Source organism: Hemitrygon akajei, chromosome 13, assembly GCF_048418815.1.
Source record: "Hemitrygon akajei chromosome 13, sHemAka1.3, whole genome shotgun sequence".
Lineage (NCBI taxonomy): Eukaryota > Metazoa > Chordata > Chondrichthyes > Myliobatiformes > Dasyatidae > Hemitrygon > Hemitrygon akajei.
In genome coordinates, this window is record NC_133136.1 from 58,512,185 (window position 1) to 58,535,498 (window position 23,314).

Genomic DNA, 23,314 nt, shown 5'->3' on the forward strand with positions numbered 1-23,314 from the left:
GGCTTGGCTATGATCAGTACCTCACTCTAGAATACAAATAGACTTCAGACAAATCAGACAGCTTCTTACATTGCATTGACAGTTTTCTCACAGCAGTTGATAGTGAGTGTCCTGGGAACAGTACCGTACAGCAGAGATATATCTACCTCAGAGATGTTATGTACTATTCTGGATGAAACTTAACAAATACTCAAGGTCATAGGTTAAGGTTGAAAGGTAAAATATTAAAGGGGAACCTAAAGAGAAACTTCTTCACTCATAGGGTGATGGAATTGTGGAAGGAGCTATCAGCGGAAGTGATGGATTTGGGTTCAATTTCAAAAATTAAGAAAAGTTTGGATAAGTACATAGATAGAAGGGGTATGGAGGGCAATGTTCCAAAGTGTGCTTTGATTGGACAAGGCAGACTAACTGTTTGGCATGGACTAGGTGGGCTGAAGGTCTTATATCTGTGCTGTAGTGCTCCACGATGTCTGCATTTCTTCTCAGACCTTCCCAGAGGAAATACATTCTAGATGCTGATAAGCTAATTTCAAGATCATGGCAGTCTCAAGCTTCTGAAATGTCTTGAATTTACAGTGACAACAATCTGTACACTGAAAGTTCGGTGAATGCAATCATTTCTATGGAGTGCTGCAGCTGCAATTTTTAAAAATTAATTGAGTCCATTCAACTTCTTTTCATTGTTTTCAGTGTTAGTTTTTATATTAGCTAAATAATTTATAATAATTTTTAAGTGTCTGTCAAAGCAGTTGCTTGACGAACCAGATATCCTCTTAACATTTTTCTTCAAAACTGTATCCATTCGAATTTTTAGGAGCCACCATATCTGAAAAATAACAGGGATGGTGTTAGGGTTAACTTTGTACTTTCTTGAGGATTCTTAGGGGACTCACTCTTATTTAATGTTTACTCACTCAGCTATCCTCTTTTGAAGCATTCAGATTAAAATATGCTATTTTTATTTTATTTTGCTATTGAGATCCTTGTGTGAAGAATCCAAAGGTCACTGTGAATTATTTATGAGAGCTCTTGGATATTATTGGCCAAACATCCTGGACTGCAGCCAATTCCCTAAGGACAACCATTCCGATAACCATTCCTGCCTGCTGCCTGATAAGAGTATGGAAGGTTAGTTTTGATCTTGTAATCTTTCTAGATGCACACAAAGGTGAAGTTTAACTATAGTTCCTTTGATGCCAGTCTCAAATGGCATGTGTACCCTCCTAAAGTTGATCCTTCCTGAGGTGAACTTCCTTGGGTAACAGCACACCTCAGAACCTCTCCCGGTTGGGAATTTTTTTTCTGTTTCAATAATGACAGGTAAATTTTCATCTTTTCTGTGTCTGTCTCTACTTTTTGTGGAACCAATTTTATTTCATACTGAATGAAAATTATTCGGAATCTTTGACCGGCTCAGTGAAGTGAAGTGCTCCCAACTAATTAAAATAAAATTTGGATCTTTTTTTAAAGTTGAAGTCAAAATTTCCACTAGTGATGACAAATGACTTTCAGTGCTGATAAGTATGAAGTGTTGCATTTTGGGTGGACAAACGATGGTAGGAGTTCTGGTATATGGCAAATTGTAGTGCTCTGGAGAATGCTATCAAAGAAAAGGACCTAGGAGAGGGTCAGTAACTTTAAAATCCTTGGCGTTATCCTTTTGGAGGACCCAGCAAGTAAGAATAATTATGAAGAAAGCACAGCAGCACCTCTACTTCCTTAAGAGTTTACAAAGATTTAGCATACCATCTAGAAGCTTGACAAACTTCTATAGATGTGTGGTGGAGAGAATATTGATTGCCTGTGTCACAGCCTGATATGGAAACACCAATGTCCTTGAACAGAAAATCCTACAAAAAGTAGTAAATACGGTCTCTAGTTCATCACGGGTAAAACTCTCTTCTCATGGAGCACATCTACACGGTGTGTCGTCACAGTAAAGCAGCATCTATTATCAGGGACCACCACCACCACCCAGGTCATGCTCTCTTCTCACTGCTGGTATCAAGAAAAAGGTACGGGAGCCTCAGGACTCTCAGCACCACATTCAGGAACAGTTATTACCTCTCAACCATCAGGCTCTTGAACCAAAAGGAACAACTTCACTGAACTTCACCTGCCCCAGCACTGAAACGTTCTTGCCACCTATCGACTCACTTTCAAGAGCTCTTCATCTCATATTCTCGATATTTATTGCATAGTTATTTATTGTTACTCTTTTTAAATATTGTATTTGCACTGTTTGTTGTCTTTTACACAGTAGTTATTTTTCTGTCCTGATGGGTGCGGTCTTGAATTGACTCTATTGTATTTCTTGGATACTCTGTGTGTGCCTGTCAGAAAACGAATCACACAAGCTCAAAGAACTTTTTGTACTTTGAAATGATACGCAGGCCTCAGAGAGGGGAAGATCTGACGCAGGAGGGTTTTGAAGCACTTAAACCTGGAGGTGATGAAAGCATGGATTATGCTTTTCACAACAAATGGCCTGATGCAGAGGTGCAGGCGAGGGTTGTTATTAGAGATGGAAGAAGGTGGCTATTCAGCAGCCTCTTAAAAATAAATTCCTTCTGATGGGTTAGTTGTCAGAAATGCTTGAAATAACTTCCAGAAATCTGCCTGGTTCCTTTCTGCAACAAGTTGTCATATTTATGTTTGAAGGGCTTTGAATTAAAAACTATGCCAGTGGTTTTTATGCTGTTGTAATTTTGGTGCAATTTAGCCATTCGGAGATGCATCATACAATGAATTGATTCTGAGATTCTGTGAGCTGGTGCCTTGCAGCTTCAAACAAATCCGGGAATGAATTGAGTCAATAATGTTACCTACCATATAAAAAATGAAATATATATGTTTGTCTTTTCCATTATAAGCTTATTGTGCTCTTAACTTTCAGAGATTAACTGATTTTCTACCTTTCACTGCTACCCGTGGAAGTTCCCATTTGCTTCAAAAAGGCAACAATTATTCCAGTGCCCAAGAATACTGTGAGTTGACTTATTGACTATTGCCCAGTAGCACTCACATCTACAGTGACGAAATGCTTTGAGAGGTTGGCCACTAGACTGAACTCTTGCCTCAGCAAGGACATTGCAATTTGCCTATCACCACAAAAGGTCAATGGCAGATACAATCTCAATGGCTCTTCACACGGCTTTAGACCACCTGGACAATACAAACACCTACGTCAGGATGCTGTTCATCGACTACAGCTCAGCATTTAATACCATCATTCCTACAGTCCTGATTGAGAAGTTGCAGAACCTGGGCCTCTGTACTTCCTCTGCAATTGGATCCTCGATTTCCGAACCGGAAGACCACATTCTGTGTAGATCGGTGATAACATCTCCTCCTCGCTGATGATCAACACTGGTGCACCTCAGGGGTGTGTGCTTAGCCCACTGCTCTACTCTGTCTGTACTGTGTGGCTAGGCAGAGCTCAAATACCATCTATAAATTTGCTGATGATACAACCATTGTTGGTAGAATCTCAGGTGGTATTGAGAGGGTGTACAGGAGTGAGATATGCCAACTAGTGGAGTGGTGTTGCAACAACAACCTGGCACATCAGTAAGACGAAAGAGCTGATTGTGGACTTCAGGAAGGGTAAGATGAAGGAACACATACCAATCCTCATAGAGGGATCAGAAGTGGAGAGAGTGAGCAGCTTCAAGTTCTTGGATGTCAAGATCTCTGAGGATCTAACCTGGTCCCAACATATCGATGCAATTATAAAGCAGGCAAGACAACGATTACACTTCATTAGGAGTTTGAAGAGATTTGGTATGTCAACAAATGCACTCAAAAACTTCTATAGATGTACCATGGAGAGCATTCTGACAGGCTGCATCACTGTCTGGAATGGGGTGGGTACTTCACAGGACCGAAAGAAGCTGCAGAGGGTTGCAAATTTAGTCAGCTCCATCTTGGGTACTAGCCTACAAAGTACCCAGAATGTCTTCAAGGAGCAGTGTCTCAGAAAGGAAGCATCCATTATTAAGGACTTCCAGCACCCAGGCCATGCCCTTTTCTCACTGTTACCATCAGGTAGGAGGTACAGAAGTCTGAAGGCACACACTCAGCGATTCAGGGACAGCTTTTTCCCCTCTGCCATCTAATTCCTAAATGGACATTGAATCCTTGAACACTACCTCACTTTTCTAAAATATATTATTTCTGTTTTTAGCATGATAATAAATCTACTCAATATATGCATATTGTAAATGATTTATTTATTTATTTATTCTTCTATATTATGTATTGCATTGAACTGCTGCTGCTACGTTAACAAATTTCACGACACATGCCGGAGATAATAAACTTGAATCTGGTTCTGATTCTGCTACTGTGATGGGTAATCTGCCAGCGCGGGCCTCAAGACATACAGGCATTTCAAGTTTAAGTATTGTCACCTGACTGTTTAATATTCTGTTGACAGAGTGTTCCCCAAGTGATTTCAAGTGCAAATCAGGGAAATGTATCTCGGCATCAATGAAGTGTGATGGGAATCCAGACTGTGATGATTCCAGTGATGAAAAACAATGTGGTAGGTGTTATTTAAATCCTCTCTATGAAGGGGTTTTGCTGCACTTTTTAGCAAACTACAAACATGGTTATTGAAAAACTGGATACAGTATATTTTGTATGTAATGTATTTAGCCTACGGATTCCACTTGTCCTCTTTAGAGAACTAAGTCCTGTTCAAACCAGTTTTTAGCCAAGGTGGAGTTCATCTAACCTACCAACCATAATGTCTCTGGACAGTGGGAGGAATCCAGAGCCCTTGGAGTAAACCACACATTCCATGGGGAGGACGTACAGTCTCGTTACAGATGGTTTCTGAATTGAACTTCGAACTCTGACACACCGAGCTGTAATAGTGTTGCGAGAATGGCTACGGTACTGTGACACCTTTGGGAAAGTTTAAGCAGCGGAAGTTTTGCCTGCAGCCAGGAACGTGTTCCTTAATTTGGAACAGTGTCAGGATGTCTGACATGGAATAAAGGAAAATGCTGCAGCTGCTCCTAATGTTTGCCCTTGAGGTAGACTAGAATAGTCTTCATTTTGTGTCATAGGTAATCTAGGAGTGCTTAATTATGTCAAAGAATGCACAGAATACCCATATGGCCATGCGAGATAGGAGCAGAATTAGGCCACGTGGCCCTTTGAGCTGCTCCACCTTTTCATCATGGCTGATTCATTTTCCGTCGCAGCCCCAATCTCCTGCCTTCTCCCTGTTGTTGTTGCGTGAATGAAATCACTGGAGAGAGAGTTACTGGTAGATACAAAGCAGCTTCTTTATTCAACAAAACAAGGTACAGCAGGCATCTTGTGGAGATGCTTTTGGTGGAAAGGTCTGCTGGTCCAATGTGGGGCTCGATATTTATTTGCTAAATGCAAAGGACAATTCCATATTTACAAGTATAGACAATGCTTTCTTTGGAAGCTACAAACTTGACATCTTCTGATTCGCATCCATCTCACAGACGCCTGCAGTGTCTGGACCGGGCTTTTAGGAATCCATTGTTCCAAACTGAATCCACAATATATTTACTTGGTATTTCACCTGCTAAACATAAAGGGCAATTCCATGTTTACAAAGTACTGTATAGATAATGCTTTCTTCGAAACTACACGCAAACTTCACACCTTCTGGTTCAAGTCCATCCCACAGATGCCAGCATCGCCTGTGGACTGGGATTCACAGCTTTTAGGAAATGCATTGTTCCAAATTAAATCCACAATACATTTCGAGGAGCAGAAGACTGGCAGCCAAAGCCGTTTGCTCAATGTAAGTGACCTAAACCCAAAAATCACTCTAACACCCATATCCATTTTTTTAAAAAATCGAAGCAAGAGGCAGAGAGGGAAGAGGTAAAAGAAGCTCGGAGAGAAGCTGTTTTTTTAAACTGATTGGGGCAAAGAGGCTAGACTGCGCAGGCGCGTGACGTAGCGCACCAAAGGTTTAAAAGAAAGACCGCCATATTCAACGGCCATTGTCGGAGTGGACTGAGGCAGAGTGGGACAGCTTTGGCTCAATCAGGCTTCGGCGAGAACAGGCAGAGGTGAGGTTGAACGGGGCGCGACTGCGCAAGCACATGAAAGTTGGCCTCTGAGATCAGCAGGGGAATTTTAAAAAGCAAGCAGAGGCTGAGTACGAGCTTCACTTCAGGTGAGGTAAGGCCGGATAAGCTCCTTTTATTAATCTAATTAGATTAGGAGTAGGTAATGGAGGCAGCAGTTAGGGCAGTCCAGTGCTCCGTTTGCAGTATGTGGGAAGTCAGGGCGAGCACAGCTGTCCCTGATGACTACACCTGTAAAAGGTGCATCCAGCTGCAGCTCCTGACAAACCGTGTTAGGGAACTGGAGCTGGAGCTGGATGAACTTCGGATCATTCGTGAGGCAGAGGCAGAAATCGACAGCAGTTTCAGGGAGATAGTCACCCCTAGGAGTCAGGAGACAGGTAGTTGGGTGACTGTCAGGAGAGGGAAGGGGAATAGACAGAATGAGCAGAGCACCCCTGTGGCTGTTCCCATCAACAATAAGTATACCGTTTTGGATACTGTTGGTGGGGTCGACCTACCAGGGACAAGTTGCAGTGGTTGCGTCTCTGGCACCGAGACTGGACCCTCAGCTCAGAAGGGAAGGAGGGAAAAGAGGAGAGCAGTAGTGATAGGGGATTCGATAGTTAGGGGGACAGATAGGAGGTTCTGTGGAAGAGATTGAGAATCCCGGATGGTCTGTTGCCTCCCTGCTGCCAGGGTCTGCGATATCTCGGATCGAGTTCTCAGTATTCTCAAGAGGGAGGGTGAGCAGCCAGATGTTGTGGTCCATGTAGGGACCAATGATGTGGGTAGAAAGAGTGAGGAGGTCCTGAATGGTGAGTTTAGGGAGCTAGGTACCAAGGTAAAGGACAGGACCTCCAGGATAGCAATCTCCGGATTGCTACCAGTGCCACATGCAGGTGGGTTTAGAAATAGTAAGATAGTGCAGATCAACACGTGGCTGAAGACATGGTGCAGGAGGGAGGGCTTCAGATTTATAGATAATTGGGCAGTTTTCCAGGGAAGGTGGGACCTGTTCCGGCGGGACGGTTTACATCTGAACTGGAGGGGGACAAATATTCTTGTGGGTAGGTTTGCTAGAGAGGTTCCAGTGGATTTAAACTACATACGAGGGGGGAGGGGAACCAGAGTGTAGGAACAGATGTATGGGAGAAGGAAGAAAAAGAAGACAGTAAAGTTCTTTGTACTGTTAGAGATAAACAGAGAGGAAGAGGTGGAGAGTTTCTTAAATGCATTTATTTTAATGCTAGGAGCATTGTAAGGAAGGTGTATGAGCTTACAGCATGGACTGATACCTGGAAATATGATGATGTAGCTATTAGTGAAACATAAATGCAGGAGGGGTATGATTGGCAACTAAATATTCCTGGATTTTTTTGCTTCAGGTGTGATAGAATTGGAGGGACAAGAGGGGGAGGTGTTGCGTTACTTGTCAGAGAAAATATTACAGCCGTGCTCTGGCAGGATAGATTAGAGGGCTCATCTAGGGAGACTATTTGGGTGGAATTGAGGAATGGGAAAGGTGTAGTAACACTTTATAGGGGTGTATTATAGACCACCTAATGGGGAGCGAGAATTGGAGGAGTAAATTTGCAAGGAGATAGCAGATATTTGTAGTAAGCACAGGGTTGTGATTGTGGGAGATTTAAATTTTCCACACATAGACTGGGAAGCCCATACTGTAAAAGAGATTGATGGTTTGGAGTTTGTAAAATGTGTGCAGGATAGTTTTTTGCAGCAATACATAGAGGTACCGACTAGAGAAGGGGCAGTGTTGGATCTTCTGTTAGGGAATGAAACAGGTCAGGTGATGGAGGTATGTGTTGGGGAGCACTTCGGGTCCAGTGATCACAATGCCATTAGTTTCAATATAATTATGGAGAAGGATAGGACTGGATCCAGGGTTGAGATTTTTGATTGGAGAAAGGCTAACTTTGAGGAGATGCAAAAGGATTTAGAAGGAGTGGATTGGGACAATTTGTTTTATGGGAAGGATGTAATAAAGAAATGGAGGTCATTTAAAGGTGAAATTTTGATGGTACAGAATCTTTATGTTCCTGTTAGGTTGAAAGGAAAGGTTAAAAGTTTGAGAGAGCCATGGTTTTCAAGGGATATTGGAAACTTGGTTAGGAAAAAGAGAGATATCTACAATAAATATAGGCAGCATGGAGTAAAGGAGGTGCTCGAGGAATATAAAGAATGTAAGAAGGACCTTAAGAAAGAAATTAGAAAAGATAAAAGAAGATAGGAGGTTGCTTTGGCAAGTAAGGTGAAAATAAATCCGAAGGGTTTCTACAGTTATGTTAATAGCAAAAGGATAGTGAGGGATAAAATTGGTCCCTTAGAGAATCAGAGTGGACAGCTATGTGTGGAGCCGAAAGAGATGGGGGAGATTTTGAACAATTTCTTTTCTTTGGTATTCACTAAGGAGAAAGATTGTGTAAGGTAAGAGAAACAAGTAGGGATGTTATAGAAACTATGACGATTAAAGAGGAGGAAGTACTGGCGCTTTTAAGGAATATAAAAGTGGATAAATCTCCGGGTCCTGACAGCATATTCCCTAGGACCTTGAGGGAAGTTAATGAAGAAATAGCAGCGGCTCTGACAGAAATATTTCAAATGTCATTAGAAATGGGGATGGTGCCGGAGGATTGGCATATTGCTGATGTGGTTCCATTGTTTAAAAAGGGTTCTAAGAGTAAACCTAGCAATTATAGGCCTGTCAGTGGGGGTAAATTAATGGAAAGTATTCTTAGAGATGGTATATATAATTATCTGGACAGACAGCGTCTGATTAGGAACAGTCGGCATGGATTTGTGCGTGGAAGGTCATGTTTGACAAATCTTATTGAATTTTTTGAAGAGGTTATGAGGAAAGTTGACAAGGGTAAAGCAGTAGATGTTTTCTATATGGACTTCAGTAAGGCCTTTGACAAGGTTCCTCACGGAAGGTTAGTTAGGAAGGTTCAATCGTTAGCTATTAATATTGAAGTAGTAAAATGGATTCAACAGTGGCTGGATGGGAGATGCCAGAGAGTAGTGGTGGATAACTGTTTGTCAGGTTGGAGGCTGGTGACTAGTGGTGTGCCTGAGGGATCTGTACTGGGTCCAATGTTGTTTGTCATATACATCAATGATCTGGATGATGGGGTGGTAAATTGGATTAGTAAGTATGCAGGTGATACTAAGGTAGGTGGCGTTGTGGATAATGCAGTAGGTTTCCAAAGTTTGCAGAGAGATTTAGGCTAGTTAGAAGAGTGGGCTGAACGATGGCAGATGGAGTTTAATGCTGATAAGTGTGAGGTGCTACATTTTGGTAGGAATAATCCAAATAGGACATACATGGTAAATGGTAGGGCATTGAAGAATGCAGAGTGATCTAGGAATAATGGTGCATAGTTCCCTGAAGGTGGAATCTCATGTGGATAGGGTGGTGAAGAAAGCTTTTGGTATGCTGGCCTTTATAAATCAGAGCATTGAATATAGGAGTTGGGATGTAATGTTAAAATTGTACAAGGCATTGGTAAGGCCGAATTTGGAGTATTGTGTATAGTTCTGGTCACCGAATTATAGGAAAGATGTCAACAAAATAGAGAGAGTACAGAGAAGATTTACTAGAATGTTACCTGGGTTTTAGCACCTAAGTTACAGGGAAAGGTTGAACAAGTTAGGTCTTTATTCTTTGGAGCGTAGAAAGTTGAGGGGGGACTTGATAGAGGTATTTAAAATTATGAGGGGGATAGATAGAGTTGACGTGGATAGGCTTTTTCCATTGAGAGTAGGGGAGATTCAAACAAGAGGACATGAGTTGAGAGTTAGGGGGCAAAAGTTTAAGGGTAACACGAGGGGGATTTCTTTACTCAGAGAGTGGTAGCTGTGTGGAATGAGCTTCCAGTAGAAGTGGTAGAGGCAGGTTCGGTATTGTCATTTAAAGTAAAATTGGATAGGTATATGGACAGGAAAGGAATGGAGGGTTATGGGCTGAGTGCGGGCCAGTGGGACTAGGTGAGAATAAGCGTTCGGCATGGACTAGAAGGGCCGAGATGGCCTGTTTCCCTGCTGTAGTTGTTATATGGTTATCCCTAACAGGAGCACCAGACAACTGCACTGCCCAGATGGGCTTAAACCTAAAGTATAAATCTATTCCTTATAATTGTTTGAAAGACTTTGTCAAATTTATAATAAATGGAAATGTTTCTGCAGAAGAACATTTCAAACAGTTGACTTGTGTTGTATAACACAGAGCTGATAACTCGTTGGGCTGTTGTTGAGACATAAGCACCAGAACAATCAACAAACAAGTAGCTCCTGGTAACAATCAGTATACAAAGTTGTCTGCTTTCTACCTCAGGCAGTATATTGGGGTTGTGACGCACAAAGCAGTCAGTTTTAGAAACAAGTTGAATTGATTAGACGCCACAGTTTTGCACTGTCATCCAGCATATTCCAGCACCAATCACAATTCCATTTATAACAAGCAGATACAAACAATGGCAGATAGGTAACCCTCTGGTGTCTTGGCCTGTCTCACAGAGCTGGAACAGCTTGCATTCGATGTATATACATTGTGCAATCTATTTGAAATCACATGACACTTCTGTAGTGGAGGACAGGAGAATGAAATCCACTTTGAGTGAGAGTTGGAGGGGTAATTAAGGGGTAGGGTTGGTAGTCCCTCAGCTGTATAACTGTTTGAAACGGATTCAGTCAGTTACTCAGGCATTGATTGTTCTATTCAGTTAGTAAAATTTTGCAAAATGCATTCCAGGCAAGCTGGAAACATGTCCAGCAGTGACTTGCGGGAATTCAGCAAATTGGTAACCATTACACAAGTGGTTCTTTGTGGTGAAAACATCTCCCAGCTCCTCTTACAGATTTCCCCTTGTGCAGGTTCTTGTATTCTCTGCATTACCTTAGAAATCTTGGTTAAAGCACTCTGTCTCTCTCTAACCTGTTTAGTCCTAATATTTTAGTGTCTTGATAATTAAAATGATCAAGAGCCAGAAGTAAAGCCCAGATATCTAATATATTCATCTAAAGATCTTTCCAGATCGAATATATTGATTTATAGTCCAGGCTGTAGTTGGTTCTGCCCTCCCAGTGTTGGCTCGTCAGAAGACATGCTCTGTTGTGTTCGACTGCAGATTTCAGTGTCACTCAATTGTTTCAGGGCCTCAAGCCTAGGGGTTCCCTGTTTACAGCCGCAGGGTGACTGGGGCGCTGGGGTCAGTGATGCTCCCTAGTGTTCGCTTGGCAGAAGACAAACTCTATTGTGGTCAACTCCAGATTGTTGGGACTGGTTTGAACTCTTTTATGGCGTGATTGTGATACTATTTGTGCATGCTATCTTGTACACACTGTGTGTGACCTTTGGTGCTATATTTTGCACCTTAATCCCAGAGTAATGCTGTTTCAATTGGCTGCACTCATAAGTATTCTTGTATGCTTGAATACCAATTAAACTTCAAGTGAATTGAATTTCTCTGGACCTGTAACCTGTCTGAAGCCTGAACATGAGACTGAAGCAGGGCACAATGTTAAAGAATCATAGAAACATAATCAGGCACAGAAACAGGCCCTTTTTACCAACTTGCCTATGCTGTTCAAATTGCCCATCCACGTCAATCCCACTTGCCTGCATTTGGCCCCTAACCCTCTGAAACTTTCCTATCCATGTAAGTGTTTAAATGTCTGTCAAATGTTATTTTTATACTTGCCTCAAACACTGTCTTTGGCAGCTTGTGGACCACCCTCTCTGTTGTGTATTTAATATCTCAATATTTGAGTAATCTTGTAATAGCCATGTGGAGCTTTTGCATTCCAGAGTGAACAGGTGACAGTTAAAATGGTAGGTTATGGCACAAACGGTCAAACAATTTACCCATTGTTAGTATCAGAAGAAGCTGCTATCTCATCCAGCCACTATCGGCATATTGGTTTGGGGATTCCATTTAAAGCTTGGGGATCCTGATACCAGGCAGCCAACACTGCAAGCATCAGGTTGTTTGGTGGAAGTGAAATATACTCCACTATATACTACATATTGTGATACTTCATATGTACAGAGATATAACAGGCTATTATTTTTCTCAGTGTTTTTATTGTGTAGTCTGACTACAGGCTCATTAAGTCCACATTATACCTTTTGGTGACGCACGTGCCCGTGACTTCAAATCCCCATGGTTTTACTAATATCTGACTGGTTCCAGCCTTTTAGCTGGATGATACGGTTCAGTTAGGGTTCATGCATCTTGAAATATCATTTTTATTAGATTTTGCTTTCGAAGTCATTAATGTAATGCTGAATTTCTAAAATTTCTGGCTGCTTTCACAACTGAAGCAATGCAAACAAAAAATACTTGGAGACTATTTTAAATCCAGGGTAGAATGGGCACTGGCTTTACCATTTGTGCTGACTTTGAGTTTTCACAGACGTCTGTTTTGTAGAACACCTATAGCTTGATGGGCTTCAAGCCATCTGATAGCTCTTATGTCAGGGCACAGAGACTGATCTCACAAAACTGCAGTCACAGACAACAAACCTTAATGTGCATTCAAAAAATAGTTAATGATTACTCACTGGCAATCATTATAAATTAACAGGTTTATTTGCTACTTCTATCCATTGAATATCAGACTTCACAGAAAATTAATCCACTTCTTGGGACTACTTGTCTTTTCCTTTGATCTCAAGTTGCAGAGAGAGAACCCCGTGGGAATGTCCAACTGTGAAGATCTGTAAAGAGCACGTTGTCACATTCATGTTTGAAGAGGCTCTGTGCCAGTGGTTTATATGCTGTTGTAACTTTGATGCAATTTAGCCATCGGGAGGTGTATCATACTATGAATTGATTCTGAAATTCTGTAAATGTAATTATTAAGTGAGCTCACGCCTTGCAGCTTCAAACAAATCAGGGAATCCAGGAATGAACTGAGTCAATAATGTTACCTGCCATGTTAAAAAATGTAATATACATATTTGTCCATTCCATTATAAGCTTATTGTGCTCTTAACTTTCAGTGATTAATTAGTGCTACTGTGATGGGTAATCTGCCAGCCTGGGGTTGAAGAGATTCAGGTGTTTCAAGTTTAAGTATTGTCACCTGACAGTTTAATATTCTGTTGACAGAGTGTTCCCCAAGTGATTTCAAGTGCAAATCAGGGAAATGTATCTCGGCATCAATGAAGTGTGATGGGAATCCAGACTGTGATGATTCCAGTGATGAAAAACAATGTGGTAGGTGTTATTTAAATCCTCTCTATGAAGGGCTTTTGCTACACTTTTTAGCAAACTACAAACATGGTTATTGAAAAACTGGATACAGTATATTTTGTATGTAATGTATTTAGCCTAAAGATTCCACTTAGAACCATAGAACACTACAGCACAGAAAACAGGCCATTCGGCTGTTGTAGACTGTGCTGAAACTTTATTCTGCTAGTTCTATTGACCTGCACCCAGTCCATAACCCTCCAGACCTCTCCCATCTATGTATCTATCCAAGTTATTCTTAAAACTTAAGAGTGAGCCCGCATTTACCACGTCAGATAGCAGCTCATTCCACACTCCCACCACTCTGAGTGAAGAAGTTTCCCCTAATGTTCCCCCTAAACGTTTCCCCTTTCACCCTAAAGCCACGTCCTCTCGTATTTATCTCTCCTAATCTAAGTGGAAAGAGCCTACTCGCATTTACTCTGTCTATACCCCTCATAATTTTGTGAACCTCTATCAAATCCCCCCTCATTATTCTACGGTCCAAGGAATAAAGTCCTAACCTGTTCAATCTTTCCTTGTAACTCAACTCCTGAAGACCCAGCAACATCCTAGTAAATCTTCTCTGCACTCTTTCAATCTTACTGATATCCTTTCTATAGTTAGGTGACCAGAACTGTACACAATACTCCAAATTTGACCTCGCCAATGTCTTATACAACCTCACCATAACATCCCAACTGCTATACTCATTATTTTAATTTATGAATGCCAGGATGCCAAAAGCCTTCTTTACAACCCTGTCTACCTGTGACGACACTTTCAGGGAATTATGTATCTGAACTCCCAGATCCCTTTGTTCCTCCACACTCCTCAGCGCCCTACCATTTTCTGTGTATGTCCTACCTTGATTTGTCCTTCCAAAATGTTCTGTATTAAACCTAACTCCCTAAACACTCTTTGCAGGACCTCCTCCTCCTTCCTATCTACGTCATTGGTCCCTACATGGACCACATCTGGCTGCTCATTCTCCCTCCTGAGAACACCAAGGACTCGATCCGAGATATCGTGGACCCTGGCATTCGGGATTCTTGATCTCTCCCACAGAACCTCTTATCTGTTCCCCTAACTATCGAATCCCCTATCACTACTTCTCTCCTCTTTTCCCTCCTCCTTTTCTGAGCTGATGGTCCAGTCTTGGTGCCAGAGACACGACCACTACAACTTGTCCCTGGTAGGTCGTCCCCACCAGCAGTATCCAAAACGGTATACTTATTGTTGATGGGAACGGCCATGGGTGCTCTGCACTTTCTGTCTAATCCCCTTCCCTCTCCTGACAGTCACCCAACTACCTGTCTCCTGACTCCTAGGGGTGACTATCTCCCTGAAACTCCTGTCTATTTCTGCCTCTGCCTCCCGAATGATCCGAAGTTCATCCAGCTCCAGCTCCAGTTCCCTAACTCGGTTTGTCAGGAGCTGCAGCTGGATGTACCTTTTACAGGTGTAGTCACCAGGGACTGTCCCTGACTTCCCACATACTACATACGGAGCACTCCACTGCCCTAACTACTGCCTCCATTACCTACTCCTAAGTTAATTAAATTAGTTAAAGGAACTTACCCGGCCTTACCTCAGTGGAAGCAAGCTTGTCCTCAGCCTCTCAAGCCAAAGCCTCAAAACTCCACTCCTACCCTGAGCCACTCACACACTGGCCACTCCTCTTCAGTTACCCCTCCTTTTGTTTGTCCCTGCTAATTATCTCGTACTCACTCCCTCTAATCAACTAATCAACACTCTGTTTAACTCTTCAGTTGCCCTCCACGCTCTTTTTAAAGCACACTCACCTCAGCTACTCAGCTGCTTCCCAGCACTCAGCACTCTCCCGAGCCCCTCCTCCTGCAGCAACGGTCCCGCGATCACACTGTCCTCTTTAGAGAACTAAGTCCTGTTCAAGCCGGTTTTTAGCCAAGGTGGAGTTCATCTAACCTACCAACCATAATGTCTTTGGACAGTGGGAGGAATCCAGAGCCCCTGGAGTAAACCACACATTCCATGGGGAGGACGTACAGTCTCCTTACAGATGGTTTCTGAATTGAACTTCGAACTCTGATGCCCCGAGTTGTAGTAGCATTGTGCTAACTGCTACACTACCATGACCCCCCCCCCCCCCCCGTGAAAGTTTTGCTTCTGGTCAAGAATGTGCCACTAATTTGGAACAGTGTCAGGATGACTGACATGGAATAAAGGAAAGTGCTACAGCTGCTCCTAATGTTTGCCCTTGCGGTAGACTAGAATAGTCTTCATTTTGTGTCATAACTAATCTAGGAGTGCTTGATTATGTCAAAGAATGCATGAAATACCCATAAGGCCATGCGAGATAGGAACAGAATTAGGCCACGTGGCCCATTGAGTCTGCTCCACCATTTCATCATGGCTGATTCGTTTTCTGTCTCAGCCCCAATCTCCTGCCTTCTCCCTGTATTTCTAACAGGAGAACCAGACAACTGCATTGCCCAGGTGGGCTTAAACCGAAAATATATATCTATTCTCTATAATTGTTTGAATGACTTTGTCAAATTTATAATAAATGGAAATGTTTCTGCAGAAGAACATTTCAAACAGTTGATTTGTGTTGTATAACACAGAGCTGATAACTCGTTGGGCTGTTGTTGAGACATAAGCACCAGAACAGTCAACAAACAAGTAGCTCCTGGTAACAATCAGTATACAAAGTTGTCTGCTTTCTACCTCAGGCAGTATATTGGGGTTGTGACGCACAAAGCAGTCAGTTTTAGAAACAAGTTGAATTGATTAGACGCCACAGTTTTACACTGTCATCCAGCATATTCCAGCACCAATCACAATTCCATTTATAACAAGCAGATACAAACAATGGCAGATAGGTAACCCTCTGGTGTCTTGGCCTATCTCACAGAGCTGGAACAGCTTGCATTCGATGTATATACATTGTGCAATCTATTTGAAATCACATGACACTTCTGTAGTGGAGGACAGGAGAACGAAATCCACTTTGAGTGAGAGTTTGAGGGGTGATGAAGGAGGGTAAGATTGGTGGTCCCTCAGCTATATAACTGGTTGAAACTGATTCAGTAAGTTACTCAGGCATTGATTGTTCTATTCAGTTAGTAACGTTTTTGTAAAATGCATTCCAGGCAAGCTGGAAACATGTCCAGCAGTGGCTTGTAGGAATTCAGCAAATTGGTAACCATTACACAAGTGGTCTTTGTGGTGAAAACATCTCCCAGCTCCTCTTCCAGATTTGCCCTTGTGCAGGCTCAGGTATATTCTCTATATTATAGTAGAGATGGTGATCAAAGCACCTTGTGCCTCTCTAAGGTGTTTAGTCCTAATATTTTAGTGCATTGATAATTAAAATGATCGAGAGCCAGAAGTAGAGCCCTTACTTTGGACTTGACTGAAGCCCTAATATCTAATATATTAGTCTAAAGACCTCACTCTAGACCTGTGGCCTGTCTGAAACCTGAACATGAGAAGACTGAAGCTGGACACAGTAGTATAGAATCATAGAAACATAATCAGGCACAGAAACAGGCCCTTTGGACCCAAGAGTGAACAGTCGACATTTTGGGCTGAGACCCTGTTTACTCTTGTCCATAGATGAGTTCCTCCAGCATTTTGTGTGTGTTGCTTGAATTTCCAGCATCTGCAGATTTTCTCTTCTTTGTCTTTGGCAAGTTGCCCAGCTATGTCAATCCCACTTGCCTGCATTTGGCCCCTAACCGTCTGAAACTTTTCTATCCATGTACGTGTTTAAATGTCTTTCAAATGTTATTTTTATACCTACCTCAAACACCAACTCTGGCAGCTTGTTCCATATATGGACCACCCTCTGTATTTAATATTTCAATTATATGAGTAATCTTATAATAATATTGGTTGTTTAAACTTTCCTGTTTTTTAAATAATTCACGATGGGTTATATGTAAAGATATGTTAACGATGCATGTCATCACGGCACCATGTGATACGGGCATGCCTCACTTAACGTAAAAGTTGAAGATACACCTACCTGCATTTCGGACTCACATTTTTTTTTGACTGATGGGCTTAGGTAAACTCTCAGGTCAGGGCTCAAAGAATGATCTCAGAATTATATGGCCACAGACAACAAACCTTAAAATACATTTTAAAATGATGTTAATGATTACTCTCTGATGTTAACCTGGAAGTCATTATAAATTAACAGGTTTGTTTGCTACTTCTGTCTATTGAATATCAGACTTCACAGAAAATTAATCCACTTCTTGGGACTGCTTGACTTTTCCTTTGTTCTCAGGTTGTAGTGAGAGAAACCTGTGGGAATGTCCCACTGAGAAGATCTGTATCAAGCCTGCAATGAGATGTGATGGTTTCCAGGACTGTGCTGACAGAGCAGATGAAAAGAATTGCTGTAATTCATGAATGTCTTTACGTACTTTTTCTTCTATTGATAAATTGATTATTTTTGCTCTACAGCATGTCTTCTTTAAAAAGTCTGGAGGTAATTCACTCCAAGTTATTGACTTAAATCATTACTACAGTGCTGCATACTAGTGTCTCACATTTTGCCTCCTTTCTCTCAATGTCATGGCATATTACTCTGGGTTCTTCACAAACATACGTGGAATCTGGGAAATCCATGTCACATTCTGGGGAAATAAAGTCAAAGAGCTCCATTTTATAACTGTGGGTGCAATCTTTTTGGACTCAATCACTGCTGAGTTTGAAAACAGTTTTCAGACATGTAGAAATGTGACTAAACCCCCTTCCAGGAGCAAACAGATTTTCATAATTCATTACACAGTGTGCAGCATCAGCTCTTCTCCAGTATGTGCCTCGTTATTTCAAATTTGCCTATAATATAGTCAACATAAACTTTAAGTCTTAAAGAAAGAAGAGTGGGATTAGACTCTTTGTTTTCTTGATGGCTGATGCACATTTCCTCAAATTCTCTTTACTACTCACTCCCCATAGCCCTTGAACCCTTTATTGATTTTGGGACTAGGACATTCAAAGATTCACAGTCCTTTGTGAGAAGATTTTTTTTTCTCATATTCGTCTGAAATTAACCCACTGAGCATAGATTGTCCCATTAGGGGAACTTCCCATCCTTCCAGCAGTTACCTTGTCCAACTTTTTAATGGACCCAGCCTCTTCAACCTTTCTTCGTAAGAGAACGATTCCATGCCCAGAATCACCCTGACGTAAAGGAGATGTGCAGTAGCAAGCTGAAATCTGGCACAGAAAATAAATTTCTGAAGAAATTCACTGAGTTGAGCAAGACCTGGGAGATGAAAGGAATTGTAAACATTTCGGTTTGAGACCTTGCATCAAGATTGGTACAAAGTCTTGACCAAAATGTCAGCAGTTCCTTTTTTTCAATAAATGCTGCTCGATCTGCTGAGTTCCTCTAGCAGCTTTTAATTTTTAATCCAAGCTAATCTTTGAACTACATCCAATAATAATATATCATTCCTTAAATAAAGGGATCAAAATTATTCATAGCATTCTAGATTTGACCTCAGAAGTGTCTTGTACAGTTAGTGTAGTTCAATTGCTTTGAAATAAAAAAATTACTTGATTTGCCTTCCCAATTAGCATCTACACTTGATAACTGGAGGTATGTGTTGCATGCACATGGACTACCACCTGCCCCACAAACTTAGGTGTTGTGGCTTTCTGCAGTCTTGCTGCTTTTAAATAATAATCAGCTTGTTCATTCTATCTTTTAGATTGAACGGTTTCAAATATTGTTATCTAAACCTATCAATAGTCCCAATTACCTCCCTCATTTACCTTCCCACCTATATTAACGTCACATGAAAATTTGGCTACACTACAAACCTCCTCTTCCTCTTAAGTTGTTTGTATAGTAAATAGCTGCATTTGTAGCATTGATTCCTGTGGTGCCCTATTGGTTTGTGACTTGTTCATTTCCATGCCTTGAGGACTTCTCTGTTGAAATCCTTTTACACATCTTATTTTTTTGTGGGACCTTGTCAAATGCCTTTTGAAAATTCAGATGTATTCCATCTACTCTATTTGATCTGACTTATCTTCATCAAAGAATTTGCCTGTGTGGAATTCACAAATCACTGCCAAAAGATCTGAGATATGTAATAAAAATCTGCCCTCACAGAAGCTGAGTCATTTTTTTTCAGATCGCATTTCCCGATACAGATGATGCAGTTTGATACCCTGCGCCTCTTCCATAAATCAAGTGGCTGCCTGTAGTGGAAGTTAGATTAATCAGCCTATAGTTACCTGCTTTTTGACTCTTTCTCATTTTGAATAAAAGTATCACATTGGTAGCTTTCCAATTCCACAGTACCTCTTAAGAGTCCAAGGTTTTTGAAAGATTACAACCAGCGTATAACTGCCATTCAGTTCTGTGATCATAATAGCCTGTTACCCTTTTCATTTGTCCAATTCATATCTTTTCTCTTAGTCTAAAATGATTTTCTTGTAATGTGCTTTTGAAGGTTATGTGGGACTATAACATTAGACTGGACATTGTACAATGTTCATAACACTGTTTCCATAGTTATTGCCAATTCTTTTTCCAGCTTCCTGTGCAGATCATGAGATGGTCTGCAATAATTATGCCTGTGTGTCCCGTCACCTTTGGTGTGATGGGAGAATGGATTGTCCTGATGGCTCCGATGAATGGAACTGTGGTGAGTTTTGCACTGTAACCTCTGGCTGATTGAGACTGCAACTTTAACTCAAAAGGAGTCTGATCCATTTTTCAAAGGAATTAATACTCTTTGGATTTCCAGCATCTGCAGGTTTTCTCAGGTTTCTGATCCATTCTAAATGATCTAAATTCCAAATAATTATTGAACTTTGGGTTAAATTGCTAAGGGTTCAGTTCCTTGATTCATTTGTGCTAATATTTGTTAACCTAGTGTTAACAATTACTGAAGAGCAGAAGAGCAATCTTACAGCTAAGAATTTATCAAATTAATAGGTTTCAATTATTCTCAATATATTGGTATTGGTTTATTACTGTCACTTGTACATTGAAAAGCTTATCCTGCATTTTGTTAATATAGAACATGCAGTTGAATATTGAACAGTACATCACAGTGCAGCTCACTTGGTCCATGATGTCATGCCAACCTTTTAACATACTCCAAGAATGCTTCCCTCCTGCATAACCTTCCATTTTTCTTTCATCCATGTGCTAATGTTAGAGTCCCTAATGTATCTGGCTCTACCACCACTCCTGACACTGTTCCGTACACGCGCCACACTCTGCGTTTTAAAAAAAAAAGACCTTTGACATCCTCCCTACATTTGCTTCCAGTCATCTTAAATTTAAGCCCTTGTGTTTTAGCTTTTTCCACCCTGGGAAAAAGGTGTTGGCTGTCCAATCTGTCAGTGCTTCGTATTATCTGATGAACCTCTATCAAATCGCCTCTCATACTCCGTTGCTGCAAAGAGAAAAGCTGTAACTTGCTCAACCTTTCCTTACACGATAGTCAGGCAGCATCCTGGTAAATCTCCTCTGCATCCTCGCTTTAACTGCCACATCTTTCTTATAACCAGCTGTCCAAAACTGAACATATTTCAAGTATGGTCTAACCAGAGTTCAAATTTCAAAGTAAATTTATTAGCTAAGTACATAAACGTACTTAGGTACCATATACCTCCCTGAGATTCATTTTGTTGTAAATACAAAGAAATACAATAGAATCAATGAAACACCACACACAACAAGACAGGTAAATAACCAACATGCAAAAGACAATAAACTGTGCAAATACAATAATAATTTTAAATCAACAATAAATATCAAGAACATGAGATGAAATTATTTGAAACTGAATCCATAGGTTGTGGGAACAGTGCAGTGAGTGAAGTTATCCCCTCTGGTTCAAGAGCCTAATGGTTGAGGGGCAATAACTGTTCCTGAACTTGGTGGATGTGGGCCCTGAGGCTCCAGAACCTCTTTCCTGATGGCAGTAGTGAGAAGAGAGCATGGCCGACCTGATGGGGCTCCTCTGATGGATGCTGCTTTCCTGGGACAGCACTCCTTGTCGATGTGCTCAGTGGTGGGGAGGGCTTTGCCCATGACGGACTGGGCCGTAGCCACTACTTTTTGTAGGCTTGTCCACTGCAGGACATTGGTGTTTCCATACCAGGCTATGATGCAGCCAGTCGGTATACTCTGCACTGTACATCTATGGACATTTGTCAAAGTTTTAGATAACATGCCGTATCTTCGTAAACTTCTAATAAAGTAGAGGCATTGACATGCTCTTTTTTCGTAATGACAAACATGCTGGACCCAGGGCTGATCCTCTGAAAAGACAACTCCAAGGAATTTAAAGTTGCTAACCTTCTCTGCCTCTGATGCCCTGATGAGGACTGGCTCATGGACTTTCAGTTTCCTCCTCTGTAGTCAATAATCAGCTCCTTGGATTTCCTGTAGCACCATTCAGTCAGATTTTCAGTCTCCCTCTTCTACACTGATTCCTCATCACCTTTGATTCGGCCAACGACAATGGCAACATCAGCAAATTTAAATAGGGTATTTGAGCTGTCTATGGCCTCACAGTCATAAGTATAAAGTGAGCAGAGCAGGGCTAAACATACAGATTTGTGGTCCGCCTGTGCTGATGGAGATTGTGGAGGAGATGTTGTTGCCAATCCAAACAGACTGGAATCTGCAAGAGAAAAAAATCAAGGATCCAGTTGTACAAGGTGAGGCCAAGGTCTTGGAGATTTTTGATTAGTTTTGAGGGGATGATAGTACTAAATGCTGAGCTGTAGTCAATGAAGAGCATCCTGATGTATGCATCTTCACTGTCCAAATGTTCCAGGGTTGAGTGAAGAGCCAATGAAATGGCATCTGCTGTGGACCTGTTGCTCTGGTAGGCAAATTGGAGTGGATCCAAGTTGCTTCTCAGGCAGGAGCTGATATGTTTCATCAGCAGTCTCTCAAAGCGCTTCATCACAGTGGAAATAAGTGCTTCTGGGCATTAGTCATTGAGGCAGGTTACCACATTCTCCTTGGGCGCCAGTATAACTGAAGCAGGTGGGTACCTCAGACTGTCAAAGCCAGAGGTTAATGTTCTCACTGAACACTCCAGCCAGGTGATCAGCTCAGATCTTCAGTACTCAACCAGGTACCCGGCTAACTTTCCATGGGTTCACTCTTCTGAAGGAAGCTCTCACATCAGCTTCAGAGACTGAAATCACAGGGTCTTTGGCGGCTGTGAGAATTTGTGAGGGTGCCTTCATTTTCTGTTGGTCAAAGCAAGCAGGTGGCATCATCTGGGAGCTAAACCTTGTTGAGATATCATCATTTACTTTCACTTTATACGGGGTGATAGCATTCAAGCCCTCCCAGAGCTGGCTAGATCTTTCTGTAATTCCAGTTTGATTGTAATTGTCACTACACATGTCAGATGGCTTTCTGCCATTTATGCCTGGCTCTCTCGTACTTTACTTGGATGACAGACGTGAACTTCATCGATCTGGTCCTCAGCAGATTGCAGATCTCTTGGTTCATCCAAGGCTTCTGGTTTGGAAAGAATCTAAATGATTTTATGGAAACACACTTAAATATGACTGGCTTTATTAAGTCCATGACAACTGTGGTGTATTTGTTCAGATCCTCTGATGAGTCCTTGAACATGGCCCAGTTCACTGACTTGAAGGAGTCCAGTAGCCACTCCATTGCCTCTGTGACCACCTCTTCATTATCGTTACTTCTGGAACCTTGCTCTTTAGCCTCTGCCTTTATGCAGATAGGATGGGGACAACCAAATGATCAGATTTCTCAAAATACAGATGGAATGTTAGGCATTCCCTGTGGCGCATAGCAGTGGTTGAATGTGTTGTGTCTCCTGGTACTGCAGGGGATGCATTGATGATTATCGGGCAGAGAGCTCTTCAAGCAAGCTTGACTGAAGTCCCCAGCAATGATTTGAAAGGCCTCAGGATTTCTTGTTAGCTATTCTTGGCACGCAATACCTCAAGTGTTTGTTTAATATCGACCTT

The 23,314-nt window shown here is 41.6% G+C and overlaps 1 protein-coding gene across 3 annotated transcripts in view; it reads left to right on the forward strand.

Annotated features, from left to right (window-relative positions):
- The window catches only part of corin (corin, serine peptidase), a 199,345-nt gene that overhangs the window by 137,331 nt on the left and 38,700 nt on the right, over positions 1-23,314 (forward strand). For all 3 annotated transcript variants that reach the window (XM_073064708.1, XM_073064709.1, XM_073064710.1), the window contains exons 11-15: positions 983-1,131; positions 4,442-4,549; positions 13,199-13,306; positions 17,601-17,714; positions 19,870-19,980. In XM_073064708.1, coding sequence (XP_072920809.1) covers positions 983-1,131; positions 4,442-4,549; positions 13,199-13,306; positions 17,601-17,714; positions 19,870-19,980 — 590 coding nt within the window. The remainder of the gene's footprint in view (positions 1-982; positions 1,132-4,441; positions 4,550-13,198; positions 13,307-17,600; positions 17,715-19,869; positions 19,981-23,314) is intronic.